Source organism: Nesoenas mayeri (assembly GCF_963082525.1).
Source record: "Nesoenas mayeri genome assembly, chromosome: 5".
Lineage (NCBI taxonomy): Eukaryota > Metazoa > Chordata > Aves > Columbiformes > Columbidae > Nesoenas > Nesoenas mayeri.
The window spans coordinates 50,591,590-50,608,675 of NC_137548.1; the positions used below are offsets into that span (position 1 = coordinate 50,591,590).

The following is a 17,086-nucleotide window of genomic DNA, read 5'->3' on the forward strand; positions in this document are numbered from 1 at the left end:
AGGAGCAGCTCAAGAAAGGTCAGCACCTAAAGGTGGGTGCTGAGCACAGCTGGCTTACTGCTGGCACTGATTTATTTCAGATGGTTTCAAAAGCAGTTAATTTCTTGGAGTGCTCCAAGTAGACCCGCTTTGAAAAGAAGAATGTCTGATTCCCAAAGAGCAGGTATTCAGTATTCATTCGTCCTAACTCCAAATCCAGCCTGTGGGGTGTGGCATGTGCCACAGCCTTTTGTCACTTGCTTTGAAGTTTGCTGTTAACTGCTGGTTTCTTGCAGTCCCCAAAGTATATGGGCTTTTAGCTTTTTGTCTGCTGCTCCATGCCTTTCTTTGATCACCATGTTTTCAGCTCCTGAAAGAATGAAATAACAAACCCATTTATTAAAATGTTTCATATTTGAGAGAGATAAAAGAAGGACTTTCCTTCATGAATTTTCTAGCTTGGCTGTTACAAGACATAATGTTTGATAAAGGAGAAGATGCATCAGGAAGGAAATTGTGGGGCAACTCATGCAGTGCTTGGGAGCTCCATGGCTTCACCCCAGCTGTGTGAGACCTACAAGCACAAGACAACGTATATGTCACCAAAATGGGCAACTGACAAAGTCTGGAAGATGTGCATTTGTGGAGGAGAATTAAGATTGGGGGTGTGAAACCTAATGCACTCTGTGTGTCCTGGCTGTATATCCCCTATATATTTCTGTAAGGGAATGTCAAGGAGAAAGAGAGGAGGGTTTAAATGAGACCTACTTCCATGTAAATATTGTGCTGTTTCCAAGCACTAGCCCGAAGTGAAGCCTGTTGTCTTGCAGCTCCCCCTAGGTGTCTGGAATTGCTGAAGCCAAAGGTATCTTCTTACTTTTTTGTTTGTTTGTTTGTTTTTATTTTATTTTATTTTATTTTATTATTTTTTTGGCCTTATTTGCTGGATTTGCATGTGGCTGAAATCTGCAGTAAGATCTGAAAGCTCTTTCAATATCAAAGGCTTGGGCACCTCAAACAGCTTCTCTTAGCAGAACTTAACAAAATGAATTAATCCTGGACACTTGAGTGTTGTAAGGCACCACAAACTACCAGGACATTTTAAGTCACATTGAAGTTAATGAAAAGACTCCCACAGACTGCAGTGGATGGCAAATCAAACTGTGCAGCATGGCAAAACCCAAGCCTTAGCCACGTGCTGCCTGTCCTTGGTTTTCAAACTTCTCTGTTGTGTTGTCCCTATTGAACAATTAAAAATGCTTTCTTACTGGCTGGAGGAATTGAATAAAAATTGGATCTGAAAACAAAGCCACAATGTAAGTCATGGTGCAAATGTGCTGGAGGAGAAATCAAAGCTGTGTTCATCATTCAGGCAATCAGAGCCAGGTGGAAACATGATTTTTGAGATGTCTCAACCCAGAAGTTCCATGAGTAAGAAGATCTTGCTAGCTAATGAGGCTGAAATAGATATATATCTATATGCATCTTCTCAGAGGTGGGATTATGTAGAAGTGCTATTTTCTTACCAGGATGACTACTGAAGTTTGAAACTATTCGGAATTAAATTACTTTGGAGGTAAATAGGCTATTTGGTTTTGGTGTTGGTTTTTATTCTGTGTGCGGGTTTGGTTTGGGTTTTTTTGAGCGTGTCAGGGAATTGGTTTTTTTCCTGTAGAGCTATTTGCAGCGAAAGATATAGCTCATATTCTGGATCCTCATAGTTTATGACAAATGGTTTTGTAGCCACAGGGCTAGTTAGTCACCTCCATATAAACATACAGCTGCGGGCTTTGTGCTCTGGTTGTAACCAGGGTTTTCAGAGTTTTCATTTTTCTTCATATAGACAAGAAGCATATACATGAAGACAGACTTCAGTATCCAATTCCAAACTGCTTTTGGGGAAAGGTCATGGGAAGAACAAAAACCCAGCACACATCTCTCAGTAAATCACCCTGGAGCGAGACCCTCACAAAAGGTGCTTTTTCAGAGCAAAACTCCTTTTGAAATATAGGGCTTGAGGCTCACTATGGATAGGCATGAGAGCCCTTCACTTCCTTCCTGCACATGGACTCAGAATTGTGATCAAGAGGTGGTTTTGTTATTGTTGTTTGAAACTGTCATTTCAAGGAATGTAAAGCTTTCCAAGTACATACGTACCTTGGTGCTTATGCCCCACGTGGAAGCAGGATGATGGACTCTACAAGCAGATTCCTCTGGACTTTCATGACCTCAATTCCCATCATGTGCTTCTCAGGTACTACTTCATTATTATGATATGGTAGTGATGTGTGAAAGTCTTTCCTGAGGCCACCCTGGCCCCAAGGAACAGCCTGGATGACAGGGGTTGTTCTGTTACACTTCTGATGGTGCTTGCTTACTTTTCCAATACCAGGTTAGAGTGATTCTTTCAAAACAAACTTGAAAATTTTCCAAAATGCTTTGTATATAAAGTCAACAAACCACTGCAGAGGAGTGGTGGGATTCCGCCCCCCCCCGCCCCACTCTTCTAATTGACAGATTTCTGCATATAGTTAAGGGCCACATATTCAGTACAATTTTTCTTTTTTTGCTACTTCTGACTATCTGATTATTCTGATAAGGGCTCATTTTTATTAAGATTCAGGGAAAAACAAGGTTCTTTGTGTGTGTGTGTATGCATGTGGCTTTTACATTTGGTTTAAAAAGTATGGTTGTTGTGAGCCTATTTAATGGCTTTTCTCAAAGAGATCCGGCAGGTTAGAAAGCAGATTCAATACACTTCTGTTATTAACAGCTGCAGAAGCAAGCACAGGAGAAATTACAGCAAAAACGGAATGACTTAAAGTAGTTAAAAAAGAGTGGGGGCAAAAGCTGGGATTTATAGAAATCCATTGAAAAATTCATTGAGTCTTTATGGAAAAAGATTTAAGCTCTGGTTTTCTCCTAACCCTCCTAAGGATAAAACTCTTGAGAATCATAGAATCATTTTGGTTGGAAGAGACCCTTGAGATCATCGACTCCAACCATATAGACAAGCTGTCATATGAACATGATAAACCACTTCCTTTGCCACGTTACAGAATGGCATTTTTGGTCAATGCCATGTTTGCAAACTCCCAAGGAAGAGCTGTGATGCGGGCAGGTTGTCATGTGCTGCAGAGCTAATATTAATGCCTCCTGTGACTTAATCTTGCTACTAGGGTTTTTTTGCTGCTTCTTGTGTAACATCTGCCTGATGGTGCGATGCCAGACTGTCATTGGCTTCTGCTGCACCCTGTTTTCTGTCTGAGAAACAGTAATGAGGCCACCAAGGTGTTTTTTCTTTTCCCTTTGAAATTTTGAACGAGGCCTGCTGTTTTTTTCACAAATTGTATCTTCGTTGTAAGTATTAAAGAGCCATAGATTTCTGTATCAGTTAACTTGGCATCAGCTTTGAAAAGAAACGTGTTATTCTAAAGCAGAAAACTAGATTAGAAAATTTATTTTGCAGATAGAAACAAAGTCCTGTCAGCTCATCTCATCCAGTTCTTTGGCATCAGCGCGGGACAGCTTTCCACACGGCATAATGCATGACTGCCTCTGCCAGACGTACCAGCCTGGGCTGCTGCGCTTTCTCAGTACAGCTCATAGAACGAGCACTGGGCCTGGCATTTTGATCCTTCTGTGAACAAGCTGGCACGTAGCTCCATGTAATGCTCCACTGTAACATGGAAAATTGTCCTACGGGATTTCAGTTTGGAAAGGTTATCTTATTTTTCATCGTGTCCCTTTTAAAAAATAGCCTGAAAGAGAAGTGTTTTATTTAAGTGCATTTAGCTGACTAATACAGAAGGCATGCAGAACATAAGCTATCCAACCAACTATGAAACAAGTTCTAGAATTAATTGCTTAATTCTCTTTGCATTAGGATAAAGCATATGGTTTTAAAGTATCTTCAGTGAAGAACTGCTGAATGTGGAAAACATCTACCATTGCCTTGTACTAAACTGAAAAGCAAGTTCAAGTGTAAAAATTGGCAGAGTGATAGCCAAAGGCAAGCTATCCTGCAACTTAACTGTGAGACAATCTAGTTTTAAGCTTTGTGAATACAAGTTTGACCCAGCAAGCACATTAAATAATTATTATCTCTGGAAACCCAGGTTTTGTTCAAACCAATTTCTTTGTAATTCTTCAACTATGGAAAAGAATCCACAGAGAGACTTCTTACCCAGCAACTGATAAGTGAGTGTCAAAAGTTTAACTGTACCAAGGAATAATAGACTGCAAACTAAGATATTATAATCCGTTCCAGCCCACTTTCTACAAGGATGCTCTAACAATGATTTGTCCTATATTTGTGTATAGGCTAATCCTGCATTTGAAGAGAATTCTGAGCACGCATAGATCTCAGAATTGGCCTCCTTCATTTTCAGGTGAGGTGGGTGCACCTCTTTGTGCACATACCACCTAGAATGATGTATTTTCTGCATGTGTGAAATGTGGCCAAGCTTTTGAGCCAATAGTGTGATGGGAAGGTGAAAACTTGTGGTAGGGTCAGTGCCTGTCTCCACGGGCCCTGCATGTAGACCTCATCTCCTTGTTTTGCTCCACCAGGAGAGCACAGAGCACTCTGTTTGGCCAGGCAGTACCACACCACACACACAGCACAACGTGAAGTCAATGAAATGACTAACAAGTGGAAATCTTGCCTGTGTACCCGCTACAGAGTGGTGCAGGTGCTTGGCAAGATCAAGAGTTTGATCCTGTTCACAGCATGTGTAAATTCTCACATCCAGTGCTTTCCGTGGGAACACTCAGACGTGTTTTGCTTAAATGAAGGGCACTGCACCATTGGATTCGTGATTTTTTTAAATACAGCAGCCCCTGTGTTTTATAAGAACTGGGGTAGAGACCACAAGTTGACTATAACTGCAGTGGAAAGTGCGCTCTGCTAGCTCCAGGTGCTTTCAGGAGTAACATCCCATTCTTACTAAACAAAATTACCCACTTCCCTGTTGCTGGAACCCTGAGCTTCAGTCCCATGTTTCTAACCTCCCCTGCCTAGGACAAAACATTAAACTGATTACTTAATAGTACTCCTAACCTCAAAGTAACTAGCACACACAAATGGCAAGATCCAAGAATACACTTAACTCCATCCAGAAAGTGTAGGAAAGACCTCCTTTATTTAAACATTATTATGAAATAATATTTTTCTACATGAACAAACATTTATTTTTGCTGGCAGAAGCATCTAAAAGTTCACAAAAGAACGCCAAGCACAGATTTAAAAAGAAGCATCCAAACTTGTAATTTAATCTCCAAATTTTGGTTAAGTGGACTTCATTTTCTTGGAAGAGGCTAGTGGCTTGGCACAGTGTTTTCTCCAGAAGGTAAACATCTCTCAGTGGTTGCACTACAGGTGTCTTTCATCTTTCACTGCCTGAAGTCCAGTTTCAAGTTTAGAATTAGAGATATGTTCCACATGGCTTGCAGCATGGTACTTTTTAAATCTCATTTCTCCAGGGGTGCATAATTCAGAAGCTTCTCAATCAGATCCACGTGGGCTAGAAGCATTCTGCGGCAGCAGTATCTCTTCAAACCAAGGGCATCAAGGGCATCTCTATTAATGAACAAGAAAAACAATTAAAAAAAAAAAAGGATTAAGTGAGTCAGAACCACTTGTAAGTGTTCCTAAGCAACATACTGATTACTTTGAGCTTAGTCATAGAGGAAAACTTGTTTGCAGTTCAAACTAAGAAATATAGCACGTGCTGTTGAAGTTCTTTTCCATTTACTGCTGTTGACAGGGTGCCTGGCTGTTCTCTGGCCTGCGAGAGCACATGATCTTCTGTTGAAGATTGTCTAACTGATGTGTCAACTGAACTTCCAAAGGTAAGGCCGCAGAACTCCCATAGGAACAGAGCTATAACAGACTAACTCTTATGAATTTCCTCTTCTGAACTATTCCACTCATGAGGGCATATTTGCTTATGAAACAGCAAGGTTAAGTGACATGCAAATATTTTGGTTTTGGAAATAAAATTTCAGTCACCACAGGCAGAAGGAAACGTGAAATATGGTACACTTCTAACCTCAATTATTTAGTTATAGTAATTCAGTCTTCCTTTTACAGTCTATAGAAAAGAGAGGAGCTGATCTGGTTAAAAATCTGATCACTCAAGAGGTGTGAACACAGTAACAGGAACAGAGCTCTGAAACATGGGAAGTCATTTCCAACACTCCTAAAATCCTGGACACGCCATAATTACCTGTGCTGGCTACAGCTCCTGCAAGCTGTATCGTAGAAGGCAGCATGAAAGCACTAGACAGTCCTGACAGGAATAAGGAATAGCATCTCTAAGCATGGTTAGCCATGTTATTGTCTGCATCTCCAAGCACCAGCATAACACAATGTTTCTGTAAACTGAGGATGATACATGCCTACTTCACAAGATGAAATTTGTGATCTAAGCCACGTTAAATGGGTGAGAGATAAAGAGAAACCAAAGTAACTGAAAGTGCAAAGTACCCCATATAGGGATAGGATGCTAATTCTGAGGAAGGCTAAAATCCTTTCCAGTTCCCATGTAAGAAGGCATTCAGTTTTACAACCTGTTCCCTACAAATACACAATAATGAAGTGCAGACTGCTCAACAAGAAATTTGTGTTTTACAGTCTTTCCACTTAATTCCCTCTGAGTGACTGCTCGAGGATTCTTATGGTTGGGTAGAGAATGTATGATTCATCCTAGCCTAAACCACTGTATATGTCTTCAATGGCTATCGCTATCAGACCCCTTAAAAAATAAGTGACACTATCCAAGCATCAATCTACTAACCATAAAGCCAGTGTGATACTCCTTCTTAATTTGACTATCATGAAATAGGACTGATCTCAGGTCTTTAGATCTATTTGATGCAACAACCGGCATTTGCTTAAAACAAATTAACTGTAATTTTACTCTAGGAAGAAGCTGATACATACTTTTTTAAAGTACAGATCACTGAAAGGAAGCCTCTGCATAAGGTGGAACATGACAAAAAGTTCTTTAGCTTCAAGCAGTAACAAGTACCTAACAACAGTTCCTCTAGAGCTTAAACAGCAGGGCTACTCATTTTAGGACTAGAACTTGCAAAAGTTATTTAAGAGAAGTATATGAACAGTGTATTTTTTTTTCTGAAAGAATGTTTATAAATAATGCCACATGATATCTAAATGTTCTAAACCATTTGAAATAAAAGCATCTCATGTCTGTTGATATGTAAGTTTAAAGAGATATCTAGACAGTTCTGATCTTTCAAGTGCAGTTATCAGAAATGGAAAATACTAACATTAATCACAACTGTTCAACATTTGGCAAAATAGTATCCTAAACCACAAGAATGTTTTCAGATTTACTTTAGTAAGTGAAATCTGTGTTGTTACTATACATTCTTCTGATAGTTCATAGATGTAAGTAAGTCCATTTAAACACCCTTTCGGAACCATAACCACTTGAATACAAAGCAAATACTCTTTTCTTTCTACTTGATAGTTTCAACACCACTTCAGGAAGTCTCTCAAACTTCTAACATTTTTTTCACTTCTTTGAATTGCAAACATTGTGGGTTTGTTTGTTTGTTTTTCATCATACTTAAAACTTGATGACAGTGAAATATTTCTGAAGACTTGCGTTCTCAAACCCTCTTGAAGCACTCCCATCACAGACAGATCCTCCTTGAACAATTAAAACACAATTCTGACTATATAAAGCATGTGCAGACTTCTTAAAACACAATTGTTAGGAGTATCGGTCAGGTATGTAGAGAAGTTAAACCTCTCCTTCCCCCCAGCAAACCACTGCTTTCAAATAAGGTTAGCAATTCTGGGTTGTGAGTATGAAAAGCTTTTAAGAAAAGCTAAAAGTGGTATACATTGTTAACAGTGTTAATTACTTCTTACACTTGTAACTTATCTTCTCTTTAAAAAAAAAAAAAACCAAAACGCAATAGTGTCAAAATTGACTGTACTGCTTGTTTCTTTCCTTCCTGTTCCATATTTGAGACCATTTTGGGTGTAAAGGTTATGACATGGCAACTTCCATACTACTACCCAGAAAGATTCTGTAGGTAAATGAGTACTTTCTTACCTATTATAATTTCTAACCTCTGTTACATAGTTAGCCTCAGAATTTACCTATAGCCTCTTCACAGCTATTTCATAATGCCATGATCCTGCAGTTAGATATCTTATGCACTGTGCAATCTCATCTCAAATCTGAGTCAAAGAATGTACAGAAATAATACCCACCCTTCTGTATATTCTGCTTGCAGAAGGCCAAGATAGGCTTCCCACTTGTTTCCAACTATTTTGCCGCAAGTGAAACATCTGACTGGGATGATCATTTTTGCGCTGTAGCTGTAATATTAAAAAATACAGTATCACACCTCAGCAAAATGACCAAGTACTATACTGAAATACAGGAAACTCAGATTACAAGTCTCCAGCCGCAGACCGTCCGGCTCCACGACCGCGAGCGAGAGGCCGCGGCGCGGAGGTGCCGAATGAACGCGCCTCAGCACAGACGTGCGCCGCCCCCAGGCGGGGCAGTTACGGCCGCGGCTCTGCCGGGGGCTGGACACGCAGCACCCCGGGCTGGGCACACCGGCCCGAGCACAGCAGCGGGTCAGGCCCGCCCCTGGCCGGCACAAACAGGCCAAGACGTGCCGTAAGAGGCGGCTGCAGGACGAGGGGAGCCCCAGGCTGAGGCCTCGCTCGCCGGGCAAGGCCTCCCCGGAGGAGACGGGCCTCAGCTCGCCCGCGACCCCCAGCCCGAGGCGGCGAGGGAGGTGCTGCCCCGCCGGCACCGAGGGGCCCGCGGCTTCTACCGGACACGGTTCCTACCGGACACGGCTGCCGGGGCGCTACCACTGCGGCCAGGCGGAGGAAGGCGGGCCGGGGCGGTGCTGCGGCCCACCCCTGTTCCTGCGGAGGGTGGCGGGATGGTAGCGGCCGAGCGTACGGCGTCCCGAGCGGCTCAAGAGAGTGCGCGAGCGGGGCGGGCTTGTTTTCGCGTTTCGCGTGCTGAGTGGCAGCTGGGGCGCCGGGAGCGGAGAGCGGCGGCACCGGCACCGGCCGTGCCAGCGACAGAGCGCGGCGCCGCTCCCGCTTCTCCTCCTCGTTCTCGGGCGGGTGGGCACTTGTTGCATTGCGAGAGGGCTTTTGCAGCGACGAGACTTCTCATCCCGTCCTGGCTGAGGTACCGGAACCGTCTGGGGCGGGAAGCGCAACTGGTGGCTGCAGCCCGCCACCCGCCAGCCCTGTCCGGCGGGCGTCGTGGGACGGAGCCGGGTACCCCGCGGCAGCTCGCCCGCCGCTCCCCTTCCTCATGGGCAGGGCCGCCGTTGTCGTGGTGCCCGCGGTGTCTCCGCGGCGAGAGAGCCTGTCCGCGCCGCCGGGGCTGAGCAGCTCCCGGCCGGGGGAGGGCGTACGGGGACCCGTGGGGGAAAAGGCGGCGGCGGCTGGGACCGCCAGTGCTCTGCTTGCGGCGCCGCTCGTCGCCGTGTCGCGTCTCTGGAAGTGCGGCCCCGCGGCCCCTCTTGGGGCTCTTTCGGCGCTTTTTTCCGTACTGCCTGAGGCGGGAGGAGGCAGGAGCCGCTGCCGCCCGCGGGTGTAACCCGCCCCGCTTTCTCGCTGACCCTCCCGACGGGTCATTGTTTTTTTTGGTTTTCCCATTGTTCTGCACACCCCAGACAGCGTTAATTTCTTGGAAGGCAAACACGCCCGCGAGTCGCGGTCAAGTTGTGGGCGCTATCGTGCCGACAGGTTTGCCGAGAGTTTTTAAACTGTCAGGTTGGACTTGACGCTGTCCCGTGTAACTTTTATCGTTGCTCCATCTTGCCGTAACAATGAAGCGGTTCAGCGGAGCGATGCGCTGCCCGTGGGGTACAGACCCAGCCTGCGGGAACAGCAACGCTTACCCCGCTATCTGAGGGCCAAGGGAAGTTCCCCCGTCTCGGGAGGCAATGGCTGGCTGCGGGGAAAGCAAACGATTTTATAGGGTACGCCAAGCCGGGGAGGTTTGTTAGCAGAAGATAATGCATCTTGAAGCTGTTTACTTGCATTTCGTTAATCTAAGGATTGGGCAAGCATTAGGCACGGACCGTGTGTGCTTAGCAGAGGGAAGCATGCTGTGATGGCTGGAAACTTTAAGGACAGACACTGCTGTTCTGGAGACTCTGGGATGAAGCAATAGTCTGAACACTGTCATTCCTTGTTGTTCTCGTTACAGAGAGGTAGCGTTATGCGAATTGTCCTTGGGCACAGCAGGCATTATCCAAAAGTGTTTTATTTTCCTGCTAAAGTATCTGTGAGTTGATACAGTGCACAGAGCCATTACTGTCAGGCATATAAATAATTGTGTCTTAATGCACAGCTTATGTTAATGCGTCTTTTGTGACTATTTTTTGAGCGACTGGATTATTGACCCTATGCACAGAAATGACAGACCTAACTTGAACCGTAAAAGAGCAAATAGTTTTGTTTTAACAGATGAGGGTTTGAGGTCGTTTGAAAGCATTTTTACAATTCTGACTGCTAGAGAAAAGACAGTAATTTCTGCAGTCTCAGGAACAATTAAATGCAGTTGTGAACAGCATGAATTGGTGTGGAGGGTAGATGAACCTCCTGTGATCTCTAGATTATTATTGTTATTATAGGCCAGTGGGAGCCAAACTGTATTTTCTTTTTCTCCTTTGATTTCTTTTTTGGGGGGGGGAGGGGGTGGGGGTGGGGCAGGGTGCGTGTGGTGAGAATTCAGAGATTGTGCCTTGATGCCTTTTCAAGACCAGGGCTCCAAAGTAATTTTCTTACTGAACTGTGCAGTGTAAGGCATTTGCATTTGGAGATGGAAATTTGCAATTGGGAGTGAGAAAGAGATGCTGTCACAGGGGCCTCATGGCAGAGCCACATCATTAGATGTCGGTTAGTGTCTTATAGCTGCCTTGTAGAAATGTGCTTGCTTATTTCTTAATAACAAAACTGAATTTTAACTTTCAGACGTAGTTCTCATATCTGGCTTTACTTAACATCTTTTTTCAAAGAAAAATTTACTTGGCTTGTTCTCATAGTATTCTTTCAACTTTGTTATATCTTTTCTGGATAACCTTCTTTGGCTGGGTGATGGGCTTAATGAACTAATAGGTCTTTTATGGCTGTAGCTTCTTTGATCCTAGAAAATGTAAGGTTTTTTATGATCTATGGCTTGGAGAGACTGCTACATACTGAGAATGTTCTCTGCTTAACTTCTTGTATCCTCTGCTTAATCTGACTGTTTGCCAAACCACAAAAGCCAGTTTAAAAGAGTTTGGGGGGGGATGTGCATACATGTGACTTGTTAGGAATCAGTCAGTGTTTTATGGGCTGTAGCTCATGCTGATTAGGGTGACTCTGCAGAGTAAGAGACTTCCCGAGTACTAATCAAGTTGAAGTAAGTTTGAGAACTGTGGACTGTTTTCCTGATGTGCTTCTGTCATGTGAAGCTTTGTTGTGCAGATAATACATCCCACTTCTCTATTAATGCAGTACAGGACTTCTTCCTGTGATAGAACAACTTTTGAAAGTTGTTGTGTCCCACCATCGTTGTTGGATTGAGGCACGTTCCTGCCATTTTTTTGTGGATTCAGTCCTACAAAATGCAGCTGGGCATCACCACTTCGTGGCATTGTTAGTGGTGAGTAATGAAATCCTAGACTGGTGACTAAGAATTAGATCCTGCTTCCTATTCTTCCATACACAAAATATATGGGAAAATATTGCTGCTTGTTTAAAAACCAAACCTCCAAGAAGTCAGTTAAATGACCTGACTGAGTGAACTACTCTTAAAATACTTTGATAGCTTGAGTGGCTATATGACCTCCTGCAGCTCATGCTGGCAAATTGCGTCTCTTGTGACCTTGTCTCTGTAATTAGGGCTATAGGAAGGAGTTGTGGGATCTCTGCATTGTGGTAGTGTGAGAAAAGAGTTTTCACCTTTGACTGCTTTTTCTCTTACTGTAGTTGTTCCCCTTCTTCTGAGTTGGCTTGTTTCTGCAAAGATATACAGAGCTGAAGATGTACATAACCAGAGCTGAAGATGGGTCTTTCAAGATCTGATTTGTCAGTTAATTAGCAGTTATATTCAAGGGTAGTGAATTGTTATTTAAATTCAAGAATTCTTAGAATAACTTTTCAGTGAAAGATTGTTTTGGTGCTGTTGATCATGACTTGCAACCTTCTATAAACCTGTGAGTAGAGCTTCTAACTCCAAACAGAGCTATCAGGGCTATTTGCTGTTGCTTCCTGTGATCATTTAGAGAAAGGATGTTACCAGCTTTCACTCCATCTCAGAATCACGTACATGGTTGCAAGCCCGTGGTAGCATATTCACTTTTGTAATCCTCAGATCTCAACAAAGCCAGGGAGAGAAGAACCTTAAGAGAAAAAGACTTGCATCTGTCTTGAAATAAGTGATTAAATAGGACGTTAGTCAGAAACTGAAATATGACATGGAAAACTTTACAAATAAAGAAATAGCAATAGAGAGAGCGAGAGAAGAAGATAAAAAAAAACCCAACCATGCAAGACAAAGGTTGGCTGCAGTTTCCTCAGGCACATTCTCCACTCCAAATCTGTGAGATCCTGCAAATTTACTGTTGGGCTTTCTCTAGTCCTGGTTAACTTCTCAGAAGTGTGTCACTCATCCTGTTCCGCAAAACGGAAAGGGAAGTGGCTCACACTGGAGCTAGCTAGTGTGACTGAGGAAGGACTTCCTTCCTTTTCCTCAAAAGCTTGCAGACTCAAGGAGCAAAGATTAAGCTGGAATCTGGATTTGTTTTCATCTCAATTTCTTTTTGAATGGTTTTCTGCCCCACTTGTGCCTTTCTGCTCCCTCTCAGAATTAGATATAGCTTAATATGTGATGGTAAGGAGGTGGAGAAAGCCAAGAAGGAGAGGCAGCGGTGATGGAAGGAGGAAAGACTTGTCTACTCTGTAGCGCTTTGCATTATTTAGCTGCCCTGCATGCTGTTTAATAGCTGCTCAGGCCCCTGGATTTAGTGAAACAAATACAGAAGCTGCTAAGCGCGTAAAAATGAAGAGAAACCTCTCTAAGCTGGGGATGTGACTGCAGCTTTGCTGTAATACCAGACAAGCCTGATGCTGCTGATTTCATTAAAAGCAATATTTGGGGCTTCAAAGCAGGGTTTAATAGTTGCTATATATTTTTTTAAATATGCTGACCTTATCTGGTAAGCCTGTAATATTTGTTGCAATGAAGAGCAGCTGCTGCATAAATACATATATGATATCAGCTGCCAATTCTGAAATCTGTGCTGAGACTGTGACTTGTTTGAAGTGGTGTTGCTATTAAAAGGCAGGTGGCAGGATGTTTATTTTACACCTTGTTAATTGCTTGTTTTTCCTGCTGTAATTGGCTTCCTAATGGGGGCAGAATGCACTTGGTTTTGCACACAAAGCTTCATTAGTGACAGCAGATAGAAAGGATTTGGAGGGTGGGATTTAAAAAAAAAGCATATATATGTGTATATGTCTGCTAAATAGAGTGTATGAGGAAGTCCTATAGATGTGTTCAAAAATGCAAATGTTTTTGCATAAAACATTTTAAGGTATCCTTGTGTTAGACATAAAGATCACTGCCTGTTACTTCAGAAGGGGGTAGAGACTTTATCTTGCTTTTTCTGTGGGGCAGAGATGAGACTTGTTCTGCTTCACTGGAGAGGAGTTAGGATGCTGTGATGTTGCACTGTACTTGGGACTCTGACGGCATACATGGATTCATAAAGTTATCTTTAATGATCTCCGTGGTGTATCTAGCGATTGCTCCTGCTAACAAACTTGGAGGAGATGGTGAGCAATGCTGGTGTTTAGTAGCTTTCTAGGGTTTATGGAGCCTTCCCTGCTTCATGTGTATGTTAGTGCTATTTCAAGTGTCCTCTCATTCACATGAGGCCCTTGGAGGTCATTGCTGTGGACAAGCATATCTGGACCATCAGTATTTTCAGGGTGATCGTGGTTGTGTGTAGAAGTGAGAGCTGAGATGTGCTTCTGGCTAGGGATGGGTGCTCTACAAAGTCAGTTCTTGTTTTAATAATGACTTTATAAATATGGTATAAGTTTTCTTAGTGTAAGAGGCTGGTTTCAGAATTGTCTGTTGATGGTCATCATGATGATCATCAGATACCACTGTGTCTGATGCCATGAGCAGAATTTTGCACTGTTCAGTTTAATATGCTATTGTACCTGTAGAGGTTGCTGTAGGTGGCAGGTGAGTGTAGCTTTGTTTATGTGTGCATGTGTACATATGTATATAAAAGTACTTGTACTTGTATATAAAAGTAATAATGAAAATGTAAGACAGCCCTTCACAGAAATGGTTTATCATCCTTGCCCCTGAGGTAGGATTAGGAAAAAACACTTGTCTACTCCCGTCTCTGCTTCCTCAGATGTCTGTATTTAACTAGCTTAGGACTGGTTTTGTCTCCTATGTTTGTTCTCAGTAAGGTCACTTCAAGGCAAAAGTATAATGTTTGCCAGTCTTGGATTGACATGTTTTATAAGCAAAAGCCTTTATTACATGCATATATCACAGACATCTGTGACTGTTTCATGGGCGGGGGGGGGAAAGGGGAGGGGCAAGAGTAATGTCCCGAGGCAGCATTTTAATCAGAAAGATCACAGGAGCTGCCCATCAGGTCTTCCATGCAAGTGTCCTCAGATGACAAAATTATCCCCTTTCTTGGGATAATACTTTTCATTTCTGCAGAATCTTTCCTTCCAGAGTAAAGGTTGGACTGTGAAGTTGAGGTGAGACTAGGACTTGTCAATTATTAATGCTTGGAGGGAGGAGCCCCAAGGTGGTGTTCTTCTATGGTGAAAGCAGTATGTAGATTCCCGTTGAGCTCATGGATGTGCTTTTGTCTCTGATGTACTTCCTGCTTTTGACTGGGAACTTTTTTCTATGGATGTATAACCAGGTCCTTTCCCGTCAAGATGTATCTCTGTTCAAAGAGATTGCAGCAAGCTAGTCATCTTGTAGTAGTTTAACCTGGCATCTATCAGTCTTTGAACTCCAATGTAAAGGAATGGGAAGCTTTTCTAACTTATTTTTGAAGTTTTATCTCTGAGGCTCTTATAAGTGATGATAGATGTGTTTGGAACAAGGACTTAAAGAGCAAGCTCTGCTGAAGGCTATTCTTTGGGCCTTTTGGGGATGCTTATGTCTGTATTTAAACTTGATGCTTTCGCTTTTCCTTCGGTCGGTTTTCTGGCCAGTCTTGCATCATGCAAGCCTTCATGGGACTGCGAGTAGAAGATGGTTCTTCTAAGTAGGAGCAAAGATCTGTCTTGCTGAATACCTTGCCTCTGACTGGCCAGTAATGGCTACTTAAGGAAGCAGGTAAGCTTGAAGCAACTGTGCAGTAGTAATACAGTGGGATGCTTGCATTTTATGTTTCATAAAAGTCTGTAACTGTAGTCTTGTTCCAGAACTGACCAGGTTGGGAAGAAAATGCAGTTTTTCTGATTAAAACCACTTACTCAGCTTGAGCATGTCAGCCTGTTGTGTCCAGATTAACGTGCTGTATGGAAGCTAGATGTCCTAAACCAGCTCCAAAGCTGCCCCTGCTATGTGCTGCATCCTGGTGAAAGACTGTTGGTGTGCAGAGCCTGACATCTCCCAGTGTATGGAGCTTCTAGTGTTGGTGTGGGCAGGAGCACAGAGTCGATGGATAGGATATCATGTTATCACTCAGATGAGGGGGGCTGCTGTGCACCTATCATTGTGCCATCCACAGGGAACCTTCCATTGCTTTGTTTATTGAGCTGCTGTTTTTAAAATTAAAAACAGCCAAATGTTTCATAAAATATTAAGAGGCACTGCTTTAGTGTCTCTCATCAGATTAAGTGTGTCACTTTGTGTGTCCTTAGGGTGATGAAGCCAATCAGCTTGGTTGTTCTCTCACCTTAAGGATGCATTACAGTGACATGCTTCATCTCACAAGGGATGCTGAAGCTATCATACTGCAGAACTGGTAACCGTAGGGGTCCTGCACTTTAACTGTGGATTCTCAAATGAAATTTTGCAGAAGCAATACAGTTTGCTTTGTATGAGGTAATTCCTTTTTGTTAGAGAAGTGCTTCTTGAAAAAAATATTGAGGTAATACGGTGGTAGACACAGGCACAGTGACTGCTCTGCAGGAAAGAAAGAAATTACAGCAGGTTTTGTGTGAAAGACCAAGAACTGTAATGTTTCAGTGGGTAAAGGCGGGGAAGCCTCTCCATTCCTTATTCTTTATGAATGTGGATTTTGGAGCAGTTTTGCTTGCAGGTGAAATTCTTTCATTCGAGAGCTGGTTTCAGCATTTTAATCACAACACAGTTGCACTGGAGTAGTAGATGGTTGGGAAACTGTGGGATGTAGTAGTCCCAGAACTAAAAGCTGAGGGCGCATCTCTGGCTTCCTACAGAGAAACCCTGAGGCCTACGTGCTGATGCGTTGGGGCCGGGACCAACATTTGGAGAGCTATTAATAACTTTCACTGACTTTTCCATCATTTGCCTCTAGCCAGCAGTTCTAGCACTCTTCAGCATGTGTATAGGACTTGGGAATGCTGCATGATACTGGGTTATATATTAATTGTAATGAAGCTTTAATAAATTTGAGATACAAGGCCAACTGGACTTCTGAATGTCCTGGTTGTATTCGGTTGTGTTGCCTCTTTAAACTCAATAAGTAATGGCACAGGTGGCATGTTACTCTTGCATTCCCACTGCACACAGCTAAATCACACACACATGCACATCAGGGAGCAGTTATTCAAGAGTCTGTTCTGAAGGGCAGCAGTTCCTTTGTCTGATCTGATATGCTGCTGCTGCTTTGCTTGGTGGTGCTGTGAGGGAATAACAAAGTAAAGCCTTCAATCAGATGACCTGATCAGAGAGAGTTGTCTGTAGCGATTGATATGTCTTCTCAGAACAATAGGCAGCTTGAGCTGCCCCCAGGGACTGAGGGGTTTGCTTGGGGTTTTGCATTCATTTTTGGCCTAAGTAAAAAGAACAGTGAGATCAAGATTACAGGTTTGTCTGCAGCTTGCCTTCAGATCCCTGCC

General features: G+C 43.1%; 2 protein-coding genes across 3 annotated transcripts in view; one reads left to right on the forward strand and one right to left on the reverse strand.

Moving 5' to 3' along the window:
* Positions 1 to 5,104: 5,104 nt before the first annotated feature.
* On the reverse strand, positions 5,105 to 9,101 carry POLR2L (RNA polymerase II, I and III subunit L). 2 transcript variants are annotated; one of them, XM_080344539.1, is made up of 3 exons: positions 8,825 to 9,101; positions 8,231 to 8,338; positions 5,105 to 5,560 (listed from the first exon to the last, which is right to left on the reverse strand). In XM_080344539.1, the coding sequence occupies exons 2-3, from the start codon at positions 8,323 to 8,325 to the stop codon at positions 5,452 to 5,454; spliced, it is 204 nt and encodes a 67-aa protein (XP_080200665.1). In that variant the 5' UTR covers positions 8,326 to 8,338; positions 8,825 to 9,101; the 3' UTR covers positions 5,105 to 5,451. The 2 variants fall into 2 exon arrangements, with proteins under 2 accessions (XP_080200665.1, XP_080200666.1); XM_080344540.1 differs by lacking the exon at positions 8,825 to 9,101 and adding an exon at positions 8,418 to 8,805.
* Positions 8,377 to 17,086, forward strand: part of LOC308040894 (uncharacterized protein) — a gene marked incomplete at its 5' end in the record, with an annotated part of 168,326 nt that continues 159,616 nt past the window's right edge. Inside the window, 2 exons of the mRNA XM_080345274.1 lie at positions 8,377 to 8,605; positions 8,654 to 9,179. Of these exons, the coding sequence (XP_080201400.1) occupies positions 8,377 to 8,605; positions 8,654 to 9,179 (755 nt within the window). The remainder of the gene's footprint in view (positions 8,606 to 8,653; positions 9,180 to 17,086) is intronic.